This window comes from Salminus brasiliensis, chromosome 2 (assembly GCF_030463535.1).
Source record: "Salminus brasiliensis chromosome 2, fSalBra1.hap2, whole genome shotgun sequence".
NCBI classification, from domain to species: Eukaryota; Metazoa; Chordata; class Actinopteri; order Characiformes; family Bryconidae; genus Salminus; species Salminus brasiliensis.
Genome location: NC_132879.1, coordinates 31,914,627 through 31,938,869, shown reverse-complemented (window position 1 = coordinate 31,938,869; position 24,243 = coordinate 31,914,627). Strand labels below are relative to the sequence as shown.

The window sequence follows — 24,243 nt, the reverse complement described above, 5'->3', positions numbered from 1 at the left end:
AGGACATGTGTACATTAACGTGACGTGTAAAACCAGTGCAAGATCTGAGTCGCTGAAAGCATTAAAGCCCTATTTGGATTATATCCCTCTATTTGGAAGATTACGGTAAAGTTAGCATCGAGCCCTCTTGTGGAGAGTTACGGTAAGAGAGCAGTGCCGTAGCCGCTAGAGAACACCTGGGGCTGTGCTGGGACAGCGCACACATTCCCCAACTCTGATAAAGGTGAGTTCAGTGCCTCTTTTAAACTGGGAAAAGTTTGAAATGGGAGAGTTTTGAAACTGAATGCGTGAATTACAGCGTTTCGAATAATTAGTCTACATATTAAACGTGTGGAGGAGTCTAAGGGGCTACTAATCAATAATGCATGGCTCCAACAGGATACTCTTTTCAGGATCTAGCCTGGCTGTTAGTTAGCGATTGCTCGCAAACCACACTATGAGTACTGTCCAGTATTTAGCTGCATTGACTACCGTTTTGTGTATATTGGTATTGGTATTTGGAAACACAGTCTGTAGATGCTTCGCGTGAACTTGCCATCATCTGCTTTTGCGGACATAAAGTAAATGTACTGAGCTGGTCTAGTTTTACAGGTGTAGCCTTGTGTTTTATCCAGGAATGGTTTCCGATTTGGGAAATAGAGAGCTTTGGGTAAGCTTAGGTCAAATACCAAATACTGTTAGGTGATCTTCAGCTGTAGCTCCAGATAAAAGATGCAGAAAGTTTTATGGCAGATTTCACTGTAGCATAAAGCTGGACCTTCACTTCTCTCGCCCAAACTGTTTAGTTTAGTTCAGGTTCAGTACAGAGCTCTGAAGGTGCCTGACATGACTGGCTCACTTATCTCTTCCTGTCATTTAAAACTGTGCTAACTGAAGGCCAGTGTGTGTTTAACCTTGAGGGCTGCAGAAGCACTGCCTGCCGCAGGATCTTGTGTTTAGTGTGTGTTGGCATTTGTGAAGGTTTTGATGATGTGTTGGGTTTTGGTAGGCTGTGTCAGATGAGATAGTGTTTGTTTGGGTTTGGTAGTTTGTATTATATGACACACTAAATCACAAAATTGCAGTTTAACATGTGACATGATCGTAGGCCAAAGAGTGGGATTATGTTGTTGTTTGTTTCTATGTATAGTGACTAGTGCAGTTGTTGCTCACAGGCATACCGAGCAAAAAAAAAACAAACCTGTGGTTAGCTGAAATATTCAATAATTGCTGCCTTTTATAATTAATTTTTGAATAATTATTTCAGGCAGTATAAGCAGTGCATCATGAAATATTTAAGGTCAATAAAAAAGCCTTCCAATTATTCCAATACAGGCTGATTGCTGTCATGTTCTGCATAATGCTGAAAAAGATTACAACATTAAATTATGAATAAATTAAGAAAAGTGGAAAAACCTAAACTTTCAAAGAAAAAATATTTTATTCCAAGTGAATTTAGTAGCTACATTCCAATGCCACAATGTAAGGAGAGCAATGACCAGATATAAATTAGACCAAAGAGTGAACAAGAGAAAAAGAGATACATAGAGATGCGATGTTTACTTGGATGGTCTGTTAGAGGTGCCTTGTAGATGTTCACCTGATGCTCCGCTAGCATTCAACTGAACGCCTATTAAATACAACTGAACTCTAGGTTGAATGAACCCTAACCCTAACCCTAACCAATGGTTGTCTATTGAATCTAACCCTGCACCTAACCCTAACCTTACACTAAACCTTAAATCTAACCCTAACCCTGCACCTAACCCTAACCTTACTCTAAACCTTAAATCTAACCCTAACCCTGCACCTAACCCTAACCTTACCCTCAACCTTAAATCTAGCCTTAAATCTAACCCTAACTCTGCACCTAACCCTATCCTAACCCTAAACCTTAAATCTAACCCTAACCCTGCACCTAACCCTAACCTTACCCTCAACCTTAAATCTAACCCTAACCTTACCCTCAACCTTAAATCTAGCCTTAAATCTAACCCTAACCCTGCACCTAACCCTAACCTTACCCTAAACCTTAAATCTAACCCTAACCCTGCACCTAACCCTAACCTTACCCTCAACCTTAAACCTAACCCTAACCTTACCCTAAACCTTAAACCTAACCCTAACCCTGCACCTAACCCTAACCTTACCCTAAACCTTAAATCCTTAAATCTAACCCTAACCCTCCACCTAACCCTAACCTTACCCTCAACCTTAAATCTAACCCTAACCCTGCACCTAACCCTAACCTTACCCTCAACCTTAAACCTAACCCTAACCTTACCCTAAACCTTAAATCTAACCCTAACCCTGCACCTAACCCTAACCTTACCCTCAAACTTAAATCTAACCCTGCACCTAACCCTAACCTTACCCTCAACCTTAAACCTAACCCTAACCTTACCCTAAACCTTAAACCTAACCCTAACCCTGCACCTAACCCTAACCTTACCCTAAATCTTAAATCCTTAAATCTAACCCTAACCCTCCACCTAACCCTAACCTTACCCTCAACCTTAAATCTAACCCTAACCCTGCACCTAACCCTAACCTTACCCTCAACCTTAAATCTAACCCTAACCCTGCACCTAACCCTAACCTTACCCTCAACCTTAAACCTAACCCTAAACACATTTAAAAACACTGCATAGGCATTCAGTGGAATATTAGTTGAATGTCAGGTGAGCATCTACAAGGCATCTACAATGGACCATCCAAGTAAAATAATACCCAAAGTTTTTGTGTGACAGCAACAATTAAATTAAACAAATAAAAATTTTAAAAATATAAAAAATAGTAACTGTTGGGGCAGATGATAAATATCTGTAACATTACACGTTTTTGCAGGTTTAATCAAATTTTTGATCGCTGGGTTGATACTGAATTTAAAAAATCTACTTATATACTACACTGATTGGTTTGGCTCAAACAAAGTGACATCTTAAAATAAAGGATTGCAAAGTAGAATGCATCTGTATAAAACAGTGATCTTAAGAAAACTAAAACGGAGCTAAAGAGAAACCTAAACTACCTCTTTATGATCCCTGTATAGCATGTCTCCATTTTTATACCCCCATTAAAACTCCTCACAATATCAGTTCGTCACAAAAGGGATTTCATAGTCTGTCAGAGTCTGACACTAAGCATTCACTATAAATACGTTCATAACAACTGCAAATGAGAAACCATTGGAAGAAGTCAAGGTGTCTCATCAATACACAGTTTTAATCAGGACTGTATTGAAATTGTTACACCATTCATAATAATTTGAATAATTTATAGTGGAACCATCATTTCTGTAAGGAAGAGACACTGTGCCACCCTTGCTCTTGTCTAAAGAGGTCATATTTGATTTAAAAAATCAACACACACCACACCACGCCACAGTCCAATCACATGACCATCTTGTCCTGCCGTCTATATCCTGGAGCTCATGGGGGTGTGTGTGTGTGTGTGGGGGGGGGGTATTCAGTGGGAATGAGTTGAGGGGAGTCGATTGCTTTATTTGTTTTGTAAAGACTGCAAACATGCATTAATGCTTTATTTGCATCTCACTTTGTTTCTGTATCCACTCCCTGTGAGGTACACACCCCGTAGCCCTGCCACATGGCCACAGCATTTCCCTGTCTACATCCTGGAGCTTTAAGAGAGAGTTTTTTTGTGTTTTTTTTTTTTAACAAATGAAGTTATTAGTTTCATTTGTGCTTCACTTTGGAAAATGTCCAGCAGTTCCATACTTTTATATGATTTTTTTGGTCGTCGTTATCGCCAATGACAAAAATGTGTGTAAACAGAAGTGCTCCTAAATCACATTGAGTAAAATCTCCCAAATTGCATTAATGCATATTAAAAGTACTAGAGGCTTTTTTTTGTTCTTGTGTAAAGTTACTTTTTGGGGATTATGGCTTTATTTTCTTGGCCACCACAGTATCATTTAAACCACTAATCATGGAGTGTTATGGAGTTTTTGAGTCAACTGATATTCCCGAATATATTTCCGAACTTTATGTGAGCTTAGAGTTACGTTTCTGTGGTTGGGATGAAGTGTAGTGTGTGTGAGCCTTACTGAACTTACATGCTGATATTTACAAAGGGCAGAGCTCCCTAATGCCTCGGCTCAAACAACATAGCAAACCACCATTTAATGTTTACGCTGTTTAGATGATTTATGCTGTATTCTGTAGAAGAGAACGCTGAACTTGTTGTAGTGCCTCAAGGTTTTCTACATGTTTGCAGAATCATTAGGTCTCTCCATTACAGCTGGTAAGTAACAGAACATGAGCAAACTGTGTACTGTGTACTCAGGGCCTAGCATGGTTGAAAAGAACTGCATGTTGTGCCACTTGTATGTGTGTGTAACCATGCTGAGAGGCGTATCCTGGATAAAGGAGTTACTTTTTAGGCCTAATGGATTTTCAAGAAGTTACTTTTTAATGTTCTGAGAGCGTTCTGGGGGCTTTTTAGGTTCCTGGTTTGTGTTTTAAACTGTTCCAGTCAACTTCACTTACTCAGCACTTTGTTTCTGCTATGACCTGCACTTTTAGCTGGAGGCAGTTCATTTCTAATCTAATTATTAACTCAGAATTCCCTTATTTAGAGAAAACATGTCTGAGAATATAGTGTAAAATATACACAGTAACACTGATAGTCTAATGTTTATTTAAGTTTCATTAATAAACAAAATGTGGACATGGACTCTATGGGGAAAACCAGAAGTGGGATACCTGCTCATTCATTGTTCCTTCTGAAGTCAAGGGTATTAAAAAGACATTCTGTCTTTGCTGTCCAAGGAAAGCTTTCTACTAGATTGTGAAGCATTGCTGTGAGAATTTGATTGCATTCAGTGACAGGAGCATTAGTGAGGTCAGGATGTTGGATGGTTACCACCTCCCCTCATCCCCAACTCCCCAATATACTGGATGAAGCACCATACCTCAATCCAGAGAACACAGTTTCACTGCTCCACAGATCCACAGCTCAAAGTTCATGTTTACCTGCTCCAGATACTCCTACTGTATTGGCAGCACAAGCTGTATGTGTGCATTTGCACATCTGTGCCAGCAATGGGTGCTACTTAAAGTAGCTGAATGCATTTATTTGCAGGGTGTCCACAAACATTTGGACATTTAATGAAAATGGCGCTAGAAGTTTGTTTTATGTTATTTTCCTTCTTATGTTATTTTTCTTACCTTGTTTTCTTATTCTCTCAGTAATGTCAGGCTGGTTGAAGGATGAAGAGGTGCTTGAAGGTGAGGGCAGTGGGCAAGCATCTCCATGTACCCCCAGGCTAAAGAGTCCCATGCCAGGCAGAGGGGGAAGACCCTCCTCCATCAGCGGACTGAACAAAGATCAGCCTCCAGGCCCTGTCCCGCAAGACCGCATGAGCAAAGCCAAAGAACTGTTTGAGCTGTGTGACAAAGAGGGCAAGGGCTTCATTACCAAAAGGGACATGCAGGTCTCTTTACGCATCATACACTACAGTTTACTGTTTGGTTGCACTTACCACAGGGTCTGTTTTTAAACTATGAATAAATGTTGTAAGTATTATTTAAATCAATTAATCAATAAAAAGAATACCTGCTGGAGTAGATGATTTAAAAAGATGAGAAAGTACCATGTTCTTGTGCAAAACTAAAAATGCTAATACTCATAGAACTAAAATTGAGCTATAAACAATACAAAAAACATAATTATGACAGAATCCTATGTGTCTCCATTATTATTAAACATCAGTTTGTTTATAAAATGTCAATCAAATAATTAACAGGGATCTGAAAAAAGTGAAGACCTTTTTGATCTATCCAGAAAGATAGACAGACGATTTGAAAATATCATTAAAATCTTGACATGTCTACAGATACCATAGCAATACTCTTAAATCCCACAATACTACTCTCAGTTCCCACAATTCCATGCAAATCCAACGTCTTGCCCCAAGCCCTGTGGTCCTGCTCTAAATCTCTGCTAAATAATTGTTCAGAAAATGCTTTTAACTCGTACTTAAATGTTTTCTTCTCTGCCATGATGGGCATGTGCACATGAGGCCTACAGGACTGTAAGTGTGCAGTGTGGGACTGGGCTTGTGTGCATTGCACTGTTCATAACATTTGAAGAGTAGTGTACTGTATCTGTAGTGTCTGTGATTCCTCAGACTGCAAATTATAGCCCATTTGTTTAGAGATATGCCTTGTGTTTTGTTGTGTCTCATGGCTGTAACCATGTTGTCTTGGTGCATGTGGTTGTCAGCGGTTACAGGGAGAGCTGCCTCTTACCCCGGAGCAGTTGGAGTCCGTGTTTGAGAGTCTGGACAGGGACAGAAATGGCTTCCTCACCCCTCTAGAGTTTCATACAGGCCTTGGTTAGTGTTTGTGTGTATGGACATGCAGTGGCATAGTACACAAACCGCTGACAAGCTTTTGACAGCACCCTCTACATTTTGATCTCGCTCTCTCTCTCTCTCTCTCTCTCAGGGGAGCTTGTAGGAGTGGAGGACTGTGAGGAGAAGGAGAGAAGAGTGGATTCAGCAGAGATCAGATTCACAGAGATTCTTATGGAGCTTGGAGCAGATAAACTCTTCAAAGAGTGAGTGGGACAGAACTCAAGCAACAAGCATTTTCTCAGTAATGATGATCAGATTCAGATCAGTGTCAGAAATAAGATTTACCTGCTGTCAGCAGCCTTGTTTAAACTGTATGCTTAAATCATCACACCCATGCCTCAAATTACAATTATTAAGTCTTCTCAAACAGATGTCCAGCTCATGTTATGCTTCTATCTATAGCAACGGAGAAAACTACAAAGAAAATCAAGTCTGCCGGATGGCTGCATCTGTTTTCAGAGTTTTATAAAGCTCTGATGTGTTTGTGTGTGTGTATGTGTGTAGTCAGTGGGAGCTGTGCTCTCTCTGGTGTGATTTGCAGAGGAACAGGCCGGAGTTGTTGAGCATGCTGGAGGAAATTCTCTCTCATGCCGTTGCTCATCTTCAGGATTCACTGAAAGAAAGGAATAGTTTGGAACAGGCGCTGCGCAGGTCAGTCTGCACTGGACTCTTCTACTCACACAGCTGCTCACATCTGGATTTGGATAGATATTTTTATTTATAACCAGCTCATCCTGCCCAAGCATCGATCTTAACTATTTTAGAATAAACTGCCAAATTTGTCTCCGACCAATTCCCACAAGGTGATTCTTAATTGGTCAAGTGAGTGAACACTACCTCCACAATTTGAAATGATCTTAATACTAAGATGCTTTTCAGAAACTGAACAGTAAACAATTCTGTTGACCCTTTGGGGATGATAAACATGCTGGCATGCCAAATTTAACGTTCTCTATTAAAATATTTGCAACAATGCAGCACAGGAATATAGTTCAAACATTTCCTAAATCTGTTGAGCCCGCCCTTTCTATTGCATCTTATTGCGACCTTGGACGTGACTCACTTTTGGAGTTATGAGGCTATAAAGAAGGGTTGAGAAACTCATCTTCTGCCTCTCGCCATGTCTAACTAGTGGATTTATGTTTCATGTCAATCATCTGACATATCTATTATTGTGCGTCTACCTATGTTTTTGAGAAAATGACCCGGACTTAGAAAATCACATCATAAGTGATTTCATTCAGTCGATATTGGAAAGAGACGTAAAAAGGTGTTTTTGTTTATGTTAAATGCAAGTGCCTGTAAAGATGAATTTTGGAAGCAAAGTTCCCCTGAGACCCCAGAGGATTAACCTCATTAGCTGTATCAGGTGTCATTGTCTCACTCTTTGTTTTACAACTAGATTGATGTACCTGTTGGGTCAGGTTTGACAATGCTAATGTTTGGACTTACTTACTTAAGATTAAGTCTTTTTGGCCAGGCGAGAAGATGACCATGACCGAATAGTACGCTCCCTGTATGAAGATCTGGAGAGCCAAATCAAAGAAGAGAGAGAAAAACACCAGGTTCTGGTAGGTCCTAATGAAAGGGAGAGAAATTGTACGACTATTTATATCTGGTGTTAGTGCCTCCAATCTTAGAGGGTCAGGGCGGCCACTCCACTGGTCAAACACATCTTAAATGTAACAGGTACAAATGTTTTTTTCATCATCATAGACCCAGTCTTTTGGTTCTACAAAGCATATTTGGAATAGTCATCAAGTGAAGGTTTTACAGACCCTGAAATAGTTTTTCTCTTTTACAAACATGGTTATTTATGGAAGTGGGTCTTGTAAAACCCTTCATTTTTAAACAGTGTACCTAGTTTTTGAACTGTGCTGGACTGCAGCTCTGCAGGTCTGGGCTAGGGGTTAATAATGCTGATAACATTTTATACTGGTTTTCTGATGAAGGGCAGTGTGAAGCAGGGAGACAGAAGAGAGCAGCTGCTGCAGGAGTTGACGATGCGAGAGCAGGAACTCGAGTTCACAATAACCAAGCAGAAAGAGGTAAACATGCCATTCGTTCACTCTTTCCCCAACCATTTCATCAAAGCATTAGCCGCAAATGAACATTTTTCTCCTGTTTCTCCTGTAGCTGGAGAGTAGGATCGAGGCTCTGGGTCGGGAGCATGTGCTCACACGAGGGCAGAACCACCAGCTGCAGCACATGAACGCTGAGCTGCATGATCAGCTGGAACAGAGCCGGGAGGAGCTGCAGAGAGCCCTCAACCAGCTACAGCTACTGCAAGACACACTTGCGCAACAGCACAAGGGCAAGCAGAGGTAAGAAATGCCCAGTCCAGAGCTTTCTACCAGGGCTTGTGGCTTGATATGTTATATTTGAGGTAGAGAGGGAAATTTGGTAAATATGTGACTTGAAACAATGAGACAATTCCACTGTTTCTCACTCTCTTTCTTACTCCTCTGCTTGACCAGGGAAGTGCTGAAAGTCTCCAAAAATATGCAGAAAGAGAGAGAGAGCCTGATGAGGCAGCTGGACCTGCTCAGGTAGGACTCTCTGGCTTTGTAGAATGACATGTAACTGAGTGTAGGTGTGTCTTGCTACAGGATAAGAGCCATTTCAGTTTTTATTACTTTTATCAGTGAGATAAGGTGCAAAGTATGGCACAATGCACACATGAAACCATATCCTCTTGGCAATGTTCAAGACAAGGTAACCGTGTACAGTACATGTCATTGTACTGGCAATTAAGAGGGTGTTACTAGTGCTTAATAACCTCACCAGCCCTCTCTGTATAATCACTGAGTGAGGTAACAGACCATATAAAAAAGAGGAGTTACTCTGCTGGACTGTAACCCATATATGAGTTGTCAATATATATATATTCACTGGCCATCTTATCAGGTACCCCTATGAGATATACTTTGTAGGTTTACATTTACAGACAACCGTCTATTATGAGTTTATCAGCCCCAGTTCATAAATGGAAAGGGATCACTATGGGACCACTGCCGTCAAGCCATTGTTTGGGTGCTGGAGAATTTTCAGCAGAGCAGTGATGACATCTTGGTGTGTGTTGTACTGGTGTGAATGTGTCAGGTACAGCAGTGTTCCTGGAGTGTGTACATTGATGGCCACTTTATTACACCCCTCTGACTTGTTGATGCATAACTCAAAGGACACTTTGTGTAACTTGTCATGTTCACCTTCCGACCACAGGTGGCTGGATGTGTTTGGTTGGCGGGCTGTTATCAACCCAACCGTGACACTGAAAACTGCAGCAACATAGGTGCATCTGTTACACGAATACCAGCACAATACACTCTACCATGGGACCATCATGTTGGTGTCAGTGCTGTGCTGAGAAGCAGTGGTCTTGCGGCAACCTCATTCAACTGTTAGGCAGAGTAGGAGGGGTTGGATTATTTGTGGAACATTAGATGGGCTACAGTCAGTACTTGTAAATCTTAAACGTGCACCTATGTTGTACACACACCTGATAAAATGGCTAATGAGTGACTCTTGACGGACACAACTGTCTAGGTATTAGCCGTGTCACTGGGAAATTGTAAATTCCTTCCCTGGTGATGCTACTGTCATCTGTGGCTGGGAGTCCAAGAGAGCACAATTGGTGTCATTTAGGTGGGTAGGACAGCCACAGACTTAATACATTTGGCATCTTTTAAGCCAATCCCCTTTTAAGCCAATTATGTAAAATATGTAGACTCCAATAACTCCAGTGATGTTGCATCTGCAAAGGATGAAAAGATGGTGGTTGGCTGGCTTCGCCCTCCCAGTGCCAGTAGTACCATAAGATTGGGGAGTTCTAGGTAATGGGTGAGAATTATCAATTTTATACAGTCTAATAAGTGTAGGTTCTAGGTTGGTACATCTAATAAAGCACAAACACAGTCTATAGATGTCAGGCAGTTTTAACATTTTAACACTGAAGGGCAGAAACAGTGTCTTCTTCTTCTTCTGTGTCTTTTATAAATCTAACACATTGTTTTATCTTTTATCATTCATCATTATCTCTTCCTCAGAGACATGAACAAGCGTCTGCGGGATGAGAAGGACGCCCATCAGGATCAGAAGAGGGTTAGTCACAGACAATCCTTCAATCCTTCTCTCCTCCCTTACTCACAATGCAGCTGTGGGCGAGGCAACCCCCCCTGGGCATATCCCTTTTACCCGTACTGAGCCGGACTCTGCGCTGGTGCAGATGAGTTTGCCCCTAGTTGCTGGTGTAATGCTATGGGCAGCGCTATGCATGTCTATCCTTGGTCAGCAGAAACCTGTGAATCTTCACCTGCTTTCACAGCCTTTGCATGTGACTGTGATATTGAGCTCTTGTCAAAATGATGGTTGTCCTGGATGGTTGTATGTTATTTAATGTATATGGTATGCCGAATGGTTACAGTGAGCTAAATCTTTGTTACCTAAGAATGTAAATGTTCTAGTATGTCTGTTAAAACTCTGCGTTACATTCTAGTCAATGGTTTAGTTAGTCTTTAGCTACATTAGTTAGAGTGGCCCTTCATGGCCTTTCGCTTATTTGAAAGCTAAAAGATCATCTAAAGGCAGGTGGCACGGAGCCTTGAGCTAAAATAATGAACAACTATGAGAAAATGAACACATAACTGATAAGTCAAGGACATGTGATGGGGATGTCCGCTCAGAACTGTGATTATATTAGCTGTTCTCTGTTTTAGATGAATAGATAAGAAGAAAACGCTTTCCTTATTGTATCTGTTACAGAAAACAAGTGTTCCCCCTAATTTTCCCACTCAATGTCAACATTAGATTAGGTTATTTTGTACTTGGTATTAAAAGGGGGAAACTGCACTGTGAGTTAAAAGTAAAAGCATGAAGAATAACTCCCAATGAAGCTACCATGAGAACAGCGCTGAAATCAGTTTGTTTCGCAGCTACAGTGATGCATTATGAGTTCTACCAGTGGGTTGGGTGCTGCTTATCTGTTCAGTGTACCCCAACTTTACTTCAGATATTTTTTCAGCATGTTTGTAACCATCACTGACACCCACCTAGGAGATAACACCTGCTAAGTACTTGCCCAGGCATATAGATATATCTCATTGCTACCACACAGAAACCTTTTATCTCCAAAATGGCAACTTTATAGTAGAAAACAAAGGCTTTTTGGACCTTTTCTATTGGTCCATTCATCATTACAATTATATACATTGTAAAGAACAACTGCCATGTTAATAAGAGGGCAGAAATGGAAATAAAAGGTTTTTGTGTCACAGAAATGCTGTATTTTATATGTTTATATATTTCCATGTTTCTTCCTTATGTTTTACAATGGATTCTAATGGGTTCCATTCTGAAGTGTTATGCAATTCTCATAAGCAGGCTGACCTGCCACATAACAGTACAAATTTTATTTATCCTTTTATCTATTTTATGTTTGTCCATTATGTGTCTGTACCATTATATGGTACACATTTATAATGTGAGATTAATTTATTAATTTATGTTTAGCCAGTTTGTTTGAAACAACCTGATGAACATGTAAAAAGGAGTGACAATTAGATTAAAAGATCTTACTTTTAATGAACAAAGTTTTTAGTGAAAGAGTTTGTAAATCTGAAGCTAGTCAGGTTATGAACAAATGGGTGTTTTCCAGCACCGCCACAGTGTACAATAAAAGTCTTTATTGAAGGTACACTTCCCTATTCGTGTCCTTATTGCACAAGAACCCAATGCATGCTCTCAATTATGTACACACACAGATGGGATTTGGTCAGACAACAAATGTCTGCACCTTAGGAAGCACACAGTTGCCCTAATCTGTAGGGGTACACAGTTCATTGTTTAATTGTGGAAGAGTATATAACTCTAATAACCTTAAAAACCCTAATGAATGATTTGCTCAGAATTTCGGCTAAAGACAAAACGTGTGTCTCCTATTTCATGGACTGTTTCATAGACGCCTAAGATGAAGAGACCTTTAGAGAAGAAAGGATCAGTAATTGGAGATTATATCCTGACCAAGAAGCCTGTCAACAGGTGCGTCACTCAAATTTACAAAGTTGTCATAACCAATCATAGGTAAAATGCCTTAAAAACGGTTCATATTAAAACTGTCCAAAACCATATGCCTATTTATTTATTTATTTATTTATTTATTTATTTAGATCAGAGTTTACAATGTGTGAACATTTCTTGATATATGGACAAAAATAAATGCAAAATATATTAATTATATTAAGTGAATGTTTCTGCATTTTCCACATTATGGACAGCAATGATATGCAGTACCATTTCACCTATGATCAGCTTTTTAAATGCATAACACACATATCGTTACTGTCGTATAACAAATTCTTGTGTCTTCTCAGACTCGTAAAGATGGGCTGTGGTATTGATAGTATTTGAAGTGATCTCACATTGTGACAAGAAGACTAATTCCCCACACTAAAGTCATAACTATGTTTTCATGTAGAGTAATTCCATAGCTCCAGAGTGGCACAGCAGTCTAACTGCCTGCTCATCAGGTGTAAGGATATCATAAATTCAAATCCCAGCAGATTTGGAACACAAATCAGATATTGAGTCAGCAGAGCGTTGACCACTTTTATACACGATGTGCACTCGGCGACTCACCACTTTTCTATAATACCCGTGACAGTTGATTGTGTGACATATGTGGCAATGGGACTGAATGAAACAACTGATTCAATAATTAAGAGGTGTGTCCTAATACTTTCGTGTGCCTCAGTGTTTTACAGTTACTGTGCATTTTTTTTTGTACTTGACCTAATGACTATGACGTAAAGTATGGAAGTATTGAGGATATGGTGTGTTTTCTCATTAACACTTAAGGCAGTTCAGTTTTACCAGTCAGTTGAAGAAAGACTCACCTGACGTCATCGCAGAGGCAGAGTCATCACTACTCTCAGAAAACAACCAGAGATCGGCCATGCTGCTGGATGACAAAAAGGTATTTCAATATATATACATACATATATATATATATATATATATATATATATATATATATATATATATATATATATATGATAGATAGAGATACACACATATATATGTATGTTTAAGCAAAACAAAGACAGAGGGAGTAAAAGAAAGAAAGAAAAGAAGGCTTGCTAGGCTGATGTGTACATGCAAATATAGAGCTTAGGGAATTTGCATTTCGGAAATTTCAAAGATCCTACCGGCCTGAATAAAACGTCTAAGCACCCAATCATACTCTCTCATAATAGCTTCTCACTGCTGAAAAATGAAGAATGCTGAAACTGAGATGTACTACACAAGCAGATATCTATTGTTTTAACATTTTAACATTTCTATAGTTTTAATCATTCTGGCCCTCCCTTTTTTAGGCTGGACCCCAGCGTGTGTTTAAGGTGGTATTTTTAGGCAGTTCAGGAGTGGGCAAGAGCTCATTCATCCATCACTACTGCAGAGGGCATTTCCCTAACAAAATGAGTGCTACTGTAGGTAAGCCACAATTTTCAACACTGATCTAGCCACTGGTGCCTAGAAAAATTGCTTGTCCCAAGCAGCATAACTTGAAATAGGTCACAGGTTCACAGCATTGCACAGCACCAAGTTTCATTTGCATTTGCTTGACAGGTATGGACTTCCAGGTAAGAAGTTTAGAACTTGACTCCACCCATGTTGCTCTTCAGCTTTGGGACACAGCAGGACAGGAGAGGTAAGAGGAAAAACTGGGACCAGCTATGTGTATTGAGTGGGTCTAGGTTTCCCATCTTAACTTGACCTCAAAACTATGTCCCTTACATACACACACCAAAACAAATCCAATGGAAAAAAAGGTGTTTATATTAAAATGTTGTAGGTTCCTTCTCTGGTCATGATAACTAACACACACTGCTTTAGCATATTTTTGTCTTAAAATTTTCTAAATCAAGGGTATCCATTCCTGAGGATCTACCACAGAACACGCAAGCCTATTCTAGAATTGAGGGTATTTTTCAAGTGTATTATCGTTACACTTGCTAGACTGATGTGTACATGCAAATATAGACATGCCTTAACTCCATATACTCCAAATAAATAGATGCTTTAACTCCATATGCTAACCTCAAACTAGACTCCACAGGGAACGTCAAAAACAGAATTTCATGAATTTTCAATGTTTATTAAAACAGTTTGATTGACTGAATTGATTCACTCAAGATCACAATAAAAGATTTGATTATTTAAATAAGATACTGTTGATTTATCCTCAAAAGAAGTCTGAGTGACATAACTGAGTGCGGGTCACGTTTTAAATTAGAACAGTTTTTGCAGCTTTAAATCAGAGGTGACAGAGTTGACCAAAACATTGGGACAGACATAAAATATATTTCTAATTACTGAAATTACATAGTCTACAGAAAATAGCTATTCTATGTAGTTGACTTTATAACTGTTAATAGATTAAGCCAGTCACTTATGTGTGGGCTTGGAGTCACTTAGTTAATGTTGTGTGTATTAATTGTGTATATAATATACATCAAGTATTATTAATAGTACATTAATTGTGCAACGCTATTAGTATTATTATTAAATTTTTTAGGGAAAAATAACAAAAGGTTAATCTGGGAGATGTGAATTGGGCACTGCTGATCTCAATGGCTTCCCACATATCCTTCATTGCATCCTTCATTGTAGCTGTTCTTTTTCACTACCAGTGTATTGTCACAGGCAAGGCAAAGCCCCTGAAGTCATTTAAAGTGCAAAAGAGTAATAGGATTTTTCAAAATTGTCCTGTTGAAAGTATCAGGTAAATCAATAAAGCAGGGAAATCATCAGGACTTTCATTCCTCTGTCTCAGATTCCACAGCATCACCCAGCAGTACTACCGCAAGGCAGATGGAATTCTCGCCATGTATGATGTGACTCAGGCCACCTCACTCACGGCAGTACGGGACTGGCTGGACCAGATTCGGGTGAGGCCCATTTGAGATGCAAATAAGGTATTTTCGTAAGGTTTTGCCTTTGCACGGGTGGGTTACTATGGCTGGCAAAGTGGGCCTAAGATTCGGTATGTTCAGTTTAACAAAAGAGCAATAAAAGCACAGTTCAATAAGGAGTTACATGACCTACGATTGGTTATTCTAATGCAAGTCCATCCTTCTGACAGAATAACATGGCAGAGGAAGCCTGTCTGATGTTGTTAGGCAATAAGACGGACATTGAGGAAGGAGGAAGGAGACAGGTGCCCATCAGGCAAGGCCAGAAACTGGCTGAGGTAATAAACACCACATGAAGTATTACCTGTATTCTTTTTCTTCTGTTTTTTTATACAGAAATATATATTTCTGTTTTCTTTTGTATTGATTGTTCATATTTGTGACACAGGAGTACCAGGCAGAATTCTTTGAATGCAGTGCAAAGAGTGGCCATAATATCCAGAAGGCCATGACACACCTTGCTAGGTGAGACTCTTGTGTAGACCAAGGGTCATAAAATCTGGTTCCTGGAGTCTAACACAGTTTGGTGATTTACCTGCTATAACAGACCAGCTAAGCCTGGGAATAACTGCTGAGCTGAATTAGGGGTGTGTTTGCCCAGAGAAATCATGAAACAGTGCAGCATTGAAGCCCTCCAGGACCAAAAGTGATGAATCTTGTGTAAAGGATATGATAGTAAGGTTCAGTGTTGTGCAAAAGTCAGAGAGCACCCTTTATTTGTAAATTTCCATTTAAAACTACCATTAAGCACAAGCTATTTGTTGGTTCAGTGTCTGAAAAAAAGAACATTTGCGTGCAGAAATCAGTAAATTAATTAATGGGTGGTCTCTGACTTTTGCTAACTATAAGTGTTGTCTAAAAGTAATATTTGATATTTGACATGGTAATGCATTCATGTGTAGAGCACAAAATTTTTTATACAGAAGTATGAACTACTCAAACACACCCACTGCACTGTGCCCCTGTAGACTGATGGCGGCACAGCAAGATAAGCAGTGTGAGTCTGCTCTTCAGCTTCTCGACAACTCCAGCGACAGAGGGCACTGTTGCAAATAGTTCGAGAAGCAGCACCATTTGAGGAAGTGAAACCCAGTCAGTTGGCCGTGGAACTGATGACAGAGGCTTACATCATGCCAGGAAGAACATGACCTGGTCTCAGAGCACTGATGGAACAAGTGGGAATTCTCCCGGATTACATGAGAAAGATGACTTCAACCATTCTGGACAGGGTTTCTGGGGATATTGTTCAGCATATTCAGTCCAAAGTGAGGTGTATGCCAGTATTAAACACAAGTGTCTAGAATTATAGGCAGTAGTGATATAAACATAAGGAATCTACTTGTTTTCATCTATATAGGCTTGTCCTTTTATACCAACCTAACCAAACTATATCGCTGCTGTCCATTGAAAACCATGTCTCTCCATTTTTGTCCGTTTTTAGGTTTTCTTCATGGTTTGAACCTTGAATTCTGGATGAATGTACCAATAGAAATGCTCTTATTTCACACTTCCAGAGATACATGCTTTTCATTGGACAGTGACGATATACAGACAGCATTTATAAAACCAAACATGCATATATTAAGACAGCATACACACTAATATCAATTATAAGTTGTTGAAATCGGTATCAAGCCTTTGGAACAGTTTCAGTGCTTCTTGGGATATGCTGATTTGGACATGACATGCAGGGCATTTCAATAGGGGGATTAAAGACTGTAACGCAGGTCTCTGGCACCCTCCCAGGCAAATAAAGTACTACTACAAGCTGTGGAGAAAATGTAAATGAATAGACAGTGGAGGGAAGTAATGTAGTAATCTACTTCATTACTCAGAAGTTTGTTCCCTGAATAATCCTTGCAATGATTGATCTTCTCAATACTTGGTGTGTACAAAACAATAGTAGCATTACATGGAATATTCAGTCTCCTTGGACGTTTTGACCATATAGGTAGGCTTCATAGGTCTACCTTTAGTGGAGCTCGTCTGTTGCTGCACAATTTATCAGACCCTTCCTGCTCTATCCATCACTGGACCAGAACCACCACAGGACCACTGTTGTTAGATGGAGGACTATTCTCAGAACAGCACTGACACCAGCATGGTAGTGTCATGTTAGAGTGTGTTGTGCTGGTATTTGTGTTACAGGTGCAGTCGTCCGGTGCTGTCACTGTTGTGTTGAGAACAGTCCACCAATCTAACACATCCAGCCACTAGTAGTGCTTGTTACACACTGATATCAATTATAAGGTGTTGGAATCGGTATCAAGCCTCTGGAACAGTTTCAGTGCTCTTTGGATATGCTTTGAACAATTAAGACTATTGAACGGAAGCAGACCAATCTAGCATGATGGTGGCTTTTACATCTTGATTTGGACATGACATGCAGGGCATTTCAGTAGGGTGATTAAAAACTGTAAGACAGGTATCTGGCACACTCCCAGGCTTGTCGGTACTGTTTGTGTCAGTCATCCTCTAGTCCTTCATCAGTGATCAGTTTTAGCAAGCCAACAGTGACACTAAAACTGACTGTTCAGCACAATACACACTACCATCTCAGTGGCACTACCATCACTCAAAGAATATCCAGGCGGCAGTGGTCCTGTGGTGGTCCTTTTCCTTTGATGGACGAGGTACAAAGGGGCTGATACACCGTACACCTGCAGTCAGTCACTGCAATCTTACAAAGTACATTGTGGGTGTACCTGATAATAGTATTTCAGGTGGTGTGTTTATGTTTATGTTAAACCTGTTTACTTTTAGTCAGAGTGGAGGAGCAGTAAGATTCTTTGGCACACAGATGAGACAACATCAGGCAAACATGTATGCTGGAATCGTAGCTGCTGGCTTTGGAACATTCAGAAAATGAACCGACAAACTGAACTGAACTCATGGTAAAAGAAATGTCTAAAATCTCAGTAACAGTCACAAAAAGGTGCAGCAAGGCCTTGTCTGCTAAATAACTGAGATGTGGAATAAAGTACAAAATGATGTAATAATATGTAATGTGCCTTTGCAAAAGCACTAATTGCACCTTGTTATGTATGAACTGTCCTATCTAGAATATTTATAATGTGCAGTTTTAGTAGAGACTTGGAGAGTGTTGGGTTTACAATGTAATTTGTGCTGACTCTTTTTCTTTTAGTGCTTTTATAATGCCATTTTACATGGATATGTGCCAGGGTGATAATAAAACTATATAAGGAAAAGTTTTTCGCAATTGCAGTAATATTACAGCTTTCTAAAAACAGAGCTCAGAACTGCTTAACCATTGTAAACTCCATGCCATTAAAACTGGTATTAAATCTGCGTTTTTCTATTTTATTATTAAAAGACCTCCTCAAAAGGCTGTGCTTCTTTACAGAAGTATCTACGAAGTATCAAAACAGAAAATTATTATATTTAGAGACATAAAATGTTTGCTCAATTCCTTAATTCACTGATGTAATCAATTGTGGTGCCAACCCGACCCAACGTCTATTTCAGAGCATAACATGCAGTGCACAGGACGTCATGGACCACTTGGATTTTATTTAGTTTTACTTTGAACTCAGCTTAAAACATTGCTATTAGGGTCTGAGAGTGTTAGTGAGGTCAGGATGTCAGCTTACTGGGCAATGATTTCCAACTATGTGTAGCATTTGCGATAATGCCACAGTCAACTGATACTGAAAATGATTTGCCTAAAGGCATATCACACCAGCAGAGACCCATGTGTAACCCCCCACAGGGCACTGTGCCCCATGAAGGGCACTGCGGAAAGCAGTGTATGTGACATACGGCATTTTTAGACACACAACAGTGAAGAAGGTGGAGATTAAAGTTTAGGTAAGACTGCAGCACAGTCAATCATGAGGATAAAGAGCTGGGACAGTAGGGTTGGACCTTAAGGTACAGTTGCATTGAAGTTTGGCTTGATCATTTGCATGGACTGAAAGCATTTTGATTGGGGTTTCTTGGACAAGAACCTGCTCCTCTTCTGTTTTCTATCATGAATTCAGGTAGGGTGTTACGCCTATTATTATAGTAAATAAAAAGTAATATCAACTCAACTACAAAACACTATGTTGTTAAATTGCCTACTTAAGCTGTAGTGATCAACTACAGTTATATAGTCTAATGGTGTTCCGTCCATCACAGTTGTCTTTACACCGATGCAGTTAAGGCCTCTCCTAGCATGCAGAGTCATTACCCGGACATCTGTTTAAATACAAGTGAATGGAGTGCACAGAATACCTTTCGGTACAGTATCCTACACTGATGCCTGCAGGCGTTTAAGAGTTCTGTACACTCCATTCACTTGTATTGCAACAGACATCAGTGCAATGGCTCTGACAGCTGACTAACTCATTAATTTACCTAATGGGACATTAAGGGTTCAGGATGCTGGTTAAAGTTACAAATGCTGAATAGAATACATGTAGTTGTCCTCCCATTAGAACCAAAAAACTTTCATACAGGATGAACTGGATGCCACAGGAGAAGGCTGGAACAGCCCTGTAATTTGTCCCTCAAAGAATGAAAGTGTTCCCCAGGCCAACCTGGCATCATGTGCACAGTTCTAGTGTTGTATGACCGTGGTAAAGTGTATATGTTTGTGATTAGGCTTTTAATACAGAAGATTCAACTCCACATATCACAACATATACCAGAATATGGGAATATGTCCATCATCCAGATATTTGAGTCTGGAAGCTGGCTGACCTCTTCAGATATATCCAGGTATGATGTCTACATAAGGAATCCTCCTACCAAGATATAATAACACAGAAACACAACCACGGGAATGTGCTTGGGGACATCTGACAAAGTCACTGCTTGGTTCAGCAAACTGCACGCGGATAACAGATGTCACAAGACTATCTGCACCTACAATATGAAAAATAAACAGAAAGACACTGCATTGTAACTTGTTGTCAACTGCTGATGTTTACCATGATACTGTTTAACCAATCTACAGTGGAAATTCTCTGCAAAGGGATGATTTACACATAAGGGCACCAAAGAAACTTAAGGAGTAACACATATATTCACATCTATTAACATCTATTTATTAATGCAGAAACTGTGAAATTGCTTCAGACGAGTAATTGTGGAATTTCGCAAATGTACTTCTTGAAGTCAAAAACGGCCTGCTCTCGTTTTATCCCACAATTCAAATTTTAAATAGCTTTATTGGTGTGAATTGTAAATAACCATTGCCAAATCAAATATTGAAGAAAACGAAGGTTTAATGTTAATATCATATTAATAATGATAACATGTATGAAGAAAAGGATAATACTGAAAAAGAATAGTCCATGAATATGTACATAGTTCACAAAATGATGATTAACATATTTACATTGGTTAAATGTAAATTGCTCTGACTTGAAATTCAGGCTTTCAGTTATTCATCCCAGCACATCCTGATACACTATGTGGACAAAAGTATCGGGACATCTGCTAATTCATTGTTTCTTCCAAAGTCAAGGGTATTAAAAAAAGTGTTTATCCTGCATTTGTTGGAGTTACTGTCTGTACTGTCCAGGATTTGCTTTCTACTAGATTTTGGAGCATGAGAGAATTTGATTGCATTCAGCAACAAGAGCCCTAGTAAGGTCAGATTATTGAATGATCACAACCCCACTTGAGTCCAGACTGTAGTCCATTTGTTTCTCTGCATACTATGTTAGCCTGTTTTCACCCTGTTCCTCAAAGGCCAGGACACACCACAGGACCACCACAGAGCAGGTATTATTTTAGTGGTGGGTCATTCTCAGCACTGCAGTGACACTGACTGACATGGTGTGTTAGGGGTGTGTGTTGCACTGGTACGAGTGGATCAGACTGCATAAAGGGGGTTAATTGACTGCTTACCAGGAAGATAGCTAGCTAGCTAGTAAGCACAACGGTACCTTATCCCTGATGAGAGCCTGCACTGTAGCTTCGTCAACGTGGCGCCGGTGAATCAACTCGTTGATAGCTGAAGTTGATAGCTATCGAAATGCCTCCAAGTAATCCATATAGGGTCCCTCTACATTATTGACAATAAGTAAAGTATATATATATATATATATATATATATATATATATATATATATATATATATGGATTATTTACAATATATATAGCCCGTTGTAGCCAGCTGACTTGTTCAGTAGCTAGCTGGTGCTAGCCAAGCACACATGCCGTTAGCCCCCAGTGTCTGTAGCACTATAGCTAACTGCACCAGTGATACAGGAGGTCTGTAGGATACAGGAGGTCTGTAAACGCGGCCGTAGAGAGTCGTTTGGTTGCATTTTAGACATTTTTGTTAGACGGATTTATTATAGTGAGAAAGTGCATTACAAAATCAATGGGACGCTTCATTTAAACGGAGGGAACGTTTCTCTCTAAATATTATAATATTATTTTCTACCTTGATACTTTGGGCGCTTCGTATTTATTTTAACCAAAGTAACGGAACATCTCTATTTTTCGTTTTAAAAAGTTAGCTAGCTAGCTAACGTTAAAACGAAACTTACTTAATGAGGGAGGCATCGACTGTGTGTGTCTGTGTGACCCAGTGTCTGGGTCGCAGTGGTCGGTGGTGGTCCACGATGTTTAATATGTGGCGCTAGCTTAGTAAGACCTATGGCCTTTGTTTGGGTAAGTAAAGCCGTGGTTCAGGTTGTAGCTAGCTACTACTTTTTTAAAAATTTAGCTAGTTAGGCTTTAAGATACCAATTCGTTAAGAGAACTGCCACGTTAGCCTGCCTGTCTCCACACATCTTTAATGGGCTGCCATGCTGCCTGACCTTGGAGTCGAGGCGAGGTGGAGGAGCCCGTATGGGAAAAGTGGTAAAGTCGACCATAACGTTACTGCTCATGAACCTCAATTTATAACTTTTAAATATATATAAATATAGATATCCATCCTGCTCCTGCTTTTTGAGAAATGTCTGACCTGACCAGTCTTAGTTTAACGCTCCCGTGGTGTGATTTAATGTTCATTAGTGTTGTGTTACAGGGCCAAAATGACCGCCCCACCACAGCTGCTCTTACATCCATAATACTATATTATCACCTGATGTTGTGATGTATATCTTTTTATATATACTTAAGTTCTTGTGAACAAATGACACATGTAATGTAACCATATTAAAGACTTCAAACTCTTTCATGAACAACAGTGACAACGAGAAAAGAGCATTTTCCTGAATGTGATTTATTAGGATGATTGCGCAGCTTAAGTGGATTCACTTCCAGGCTGTGGTGGTTTCTGTGGAGTAGCTAAGTGGTTCCTAAAGTGTTACATTGGGATTTTGTATGGTATCCTAGGTTGCCATGGTGTCTCAGGTGGTTGCTAGCATATTGTCAAGTCATTTCTGTGGTACCCCATGTGGTTGATCGGGTGTTTTTGTATCATTGGCAAATAAGAAGGGTGTACCAACGTTTGTACCCCAAAAATACCCTACAAATGTGAAAATATGGAGTTGGACCATTTTGATGTCTGGAAAGCTCCAGGACAAGCAACATGGAAACAATCTGAAAATAAATGGAATGAAAAAATGGAAACAGAATAATATAATAATAATAATAATAATGATATCAGGATTTGCAGTGCAACACTATTATAATCATATTTACAACATAAACATTAAAGTGTAATAGTGGTGGTATTTTCTGTGTTATTATGCACATGCTGTACAGTACATGATGGATGTTGCATGTGCCCTGCACCACAAATATATGCACTGCATTTATGATGCATAGGGCTCGTCCCTATTGCTCGAATCCAAATGGTATACACTTATTGTACGATCACCCATTCATTTGTAAAGACCGGCCATTTTTAACTGGGAACAGCAAATGTGTGAATGAGGATTGAGTTCTCTGTACTCTTCGTAACTCTTGTTTCTTTCTAGAAAGAAGGTCTGTGTACCTGTGACAGCCACGTAGAGCTCACCTGCAGTGCTGGAAATGTCTTCAGCAGAATGAGCATCTGGCTGGAGAATTCTCTGTCATGCACATGGACCTTATCGGCCCACAGTCAAACTCCTCTGCATTACCTCACAGGTAACACAGTTGTCAACAACAAGCTCCTTCTTCCAGTCAAACCCCATTTCCATTTACATCTACTCACACAGTGTATTCATGTAGTTATGACATATATTACCTAACTAGCTGAAGAGCCTGTTTGCTCTAATGACTAATGAGTTTCCAAGGAATGGTCAAAAGATTAGTCCCATCCACAGACGTCAGTTTAATTCCTGAGCTGTTGCGATGCCTGCACGTGGTTCCTACAGCTGTTCCGATGCCTGCATATGTGCTTCCAACACCCAGCGCTTTTGTAAATGACTCAATCTGGCATCAGAATGGCGTTGTCAGCTGGTTTTCTAGTTTTAAGTTGTTGCTGAATCATGCTGCCCCTGTAAGCACTCCACTTCAGACACTCAAGCGTGCCAAGGCCCCCGACAGTGTGTGCATGTATGTCCAGCTTGTCTGTGGTTTATTGTGTAAGATAAAGTAACCGTCTTCATGGCATTGATGTGTGTGCTGACGGTTTAGCAGTTACAAGCTTTGGGTTTCAAGCAGGTACTAGTGTAAAAGCTATTTTTGATCCCCAACATGTCAATTAAATATCTCTCAAAGCTTGTCCGCGTGCCCTTAGATCAAACATAGCAAAACGTGCTGATCGACTGAAGGCAGGGTGTGTCTGGTCCACTTGCTAGAAAGGAAAAACAAAACTGTTCACTAAGACCATCTGAATCACAGTGATTACAGGAGCTAGCTTGTGCTCTCTCTCTCTCTCTCTCTCTCTCTCTCCCCCCCTCCCTTTGTCACCTGGCCAGCCTCCAGCTCCAGGCCTGACTCAGCATAGACACTGAGAGAGGGAGCGGGCGAGTGAGAGAGAGAGAGAGAGAGAGAGACTAACGCTTCTCTGTCCTCAGA

The 24,243-nt window shown here is 39.9% G+C and overlaps 1 protein-coding gene and 1 long non-coding RNA gene across 2 annotated transcripts; both read left to right on the top strand.

Moving 5' to 3' along the window:
• The first annotated feature begins 7 nt into the window (after positions 1–7).
• Positions 8–12,041, top strand: LOC140550007 (EF-hand calcium-binding domain-containing protein 4A-like). The gene is made up of 10 exons (XM_072673799.1): positions 8–223; positions 5,190–5,434; positions 6,226–6,337; positions 6,450–6,561; positions 6,863–7,009; positions 7,839–7,929; positions 8,311–8,406; positions 8,495–8,682; positions 8,836–8,907; positions 10,405–12,041. The coding sequence occupies exons 2-10, from the start codon at positions 5,192–5,194 to the stop codon at positions 10,559–10,561; spliced, it is 1,218 nt and encodes a 405-aa protein (XP_072529900.1). The 5' UTR covers positions 8–223; positions 5,190–5,191; the 3' UTR covers positions 10,562–12,041.
• Positions 12,042–13,767: 1,726 nt separating this feature from the next.
• On the top strand, positions 13,768–15,206 carry LOC140550006 (uncharacterized). Its single transcript, XR_011979043.1, has 3 exons — positions 13,768–13,846; positions 13,982–14,063; positions 15,189–15,206. It is a non-coding gene; the product is annotated as an uncharacterized lncRNA (long non-coding RNA).
• Positions 15,207–24,243: the final 9,037 nt, after the last annotated feature.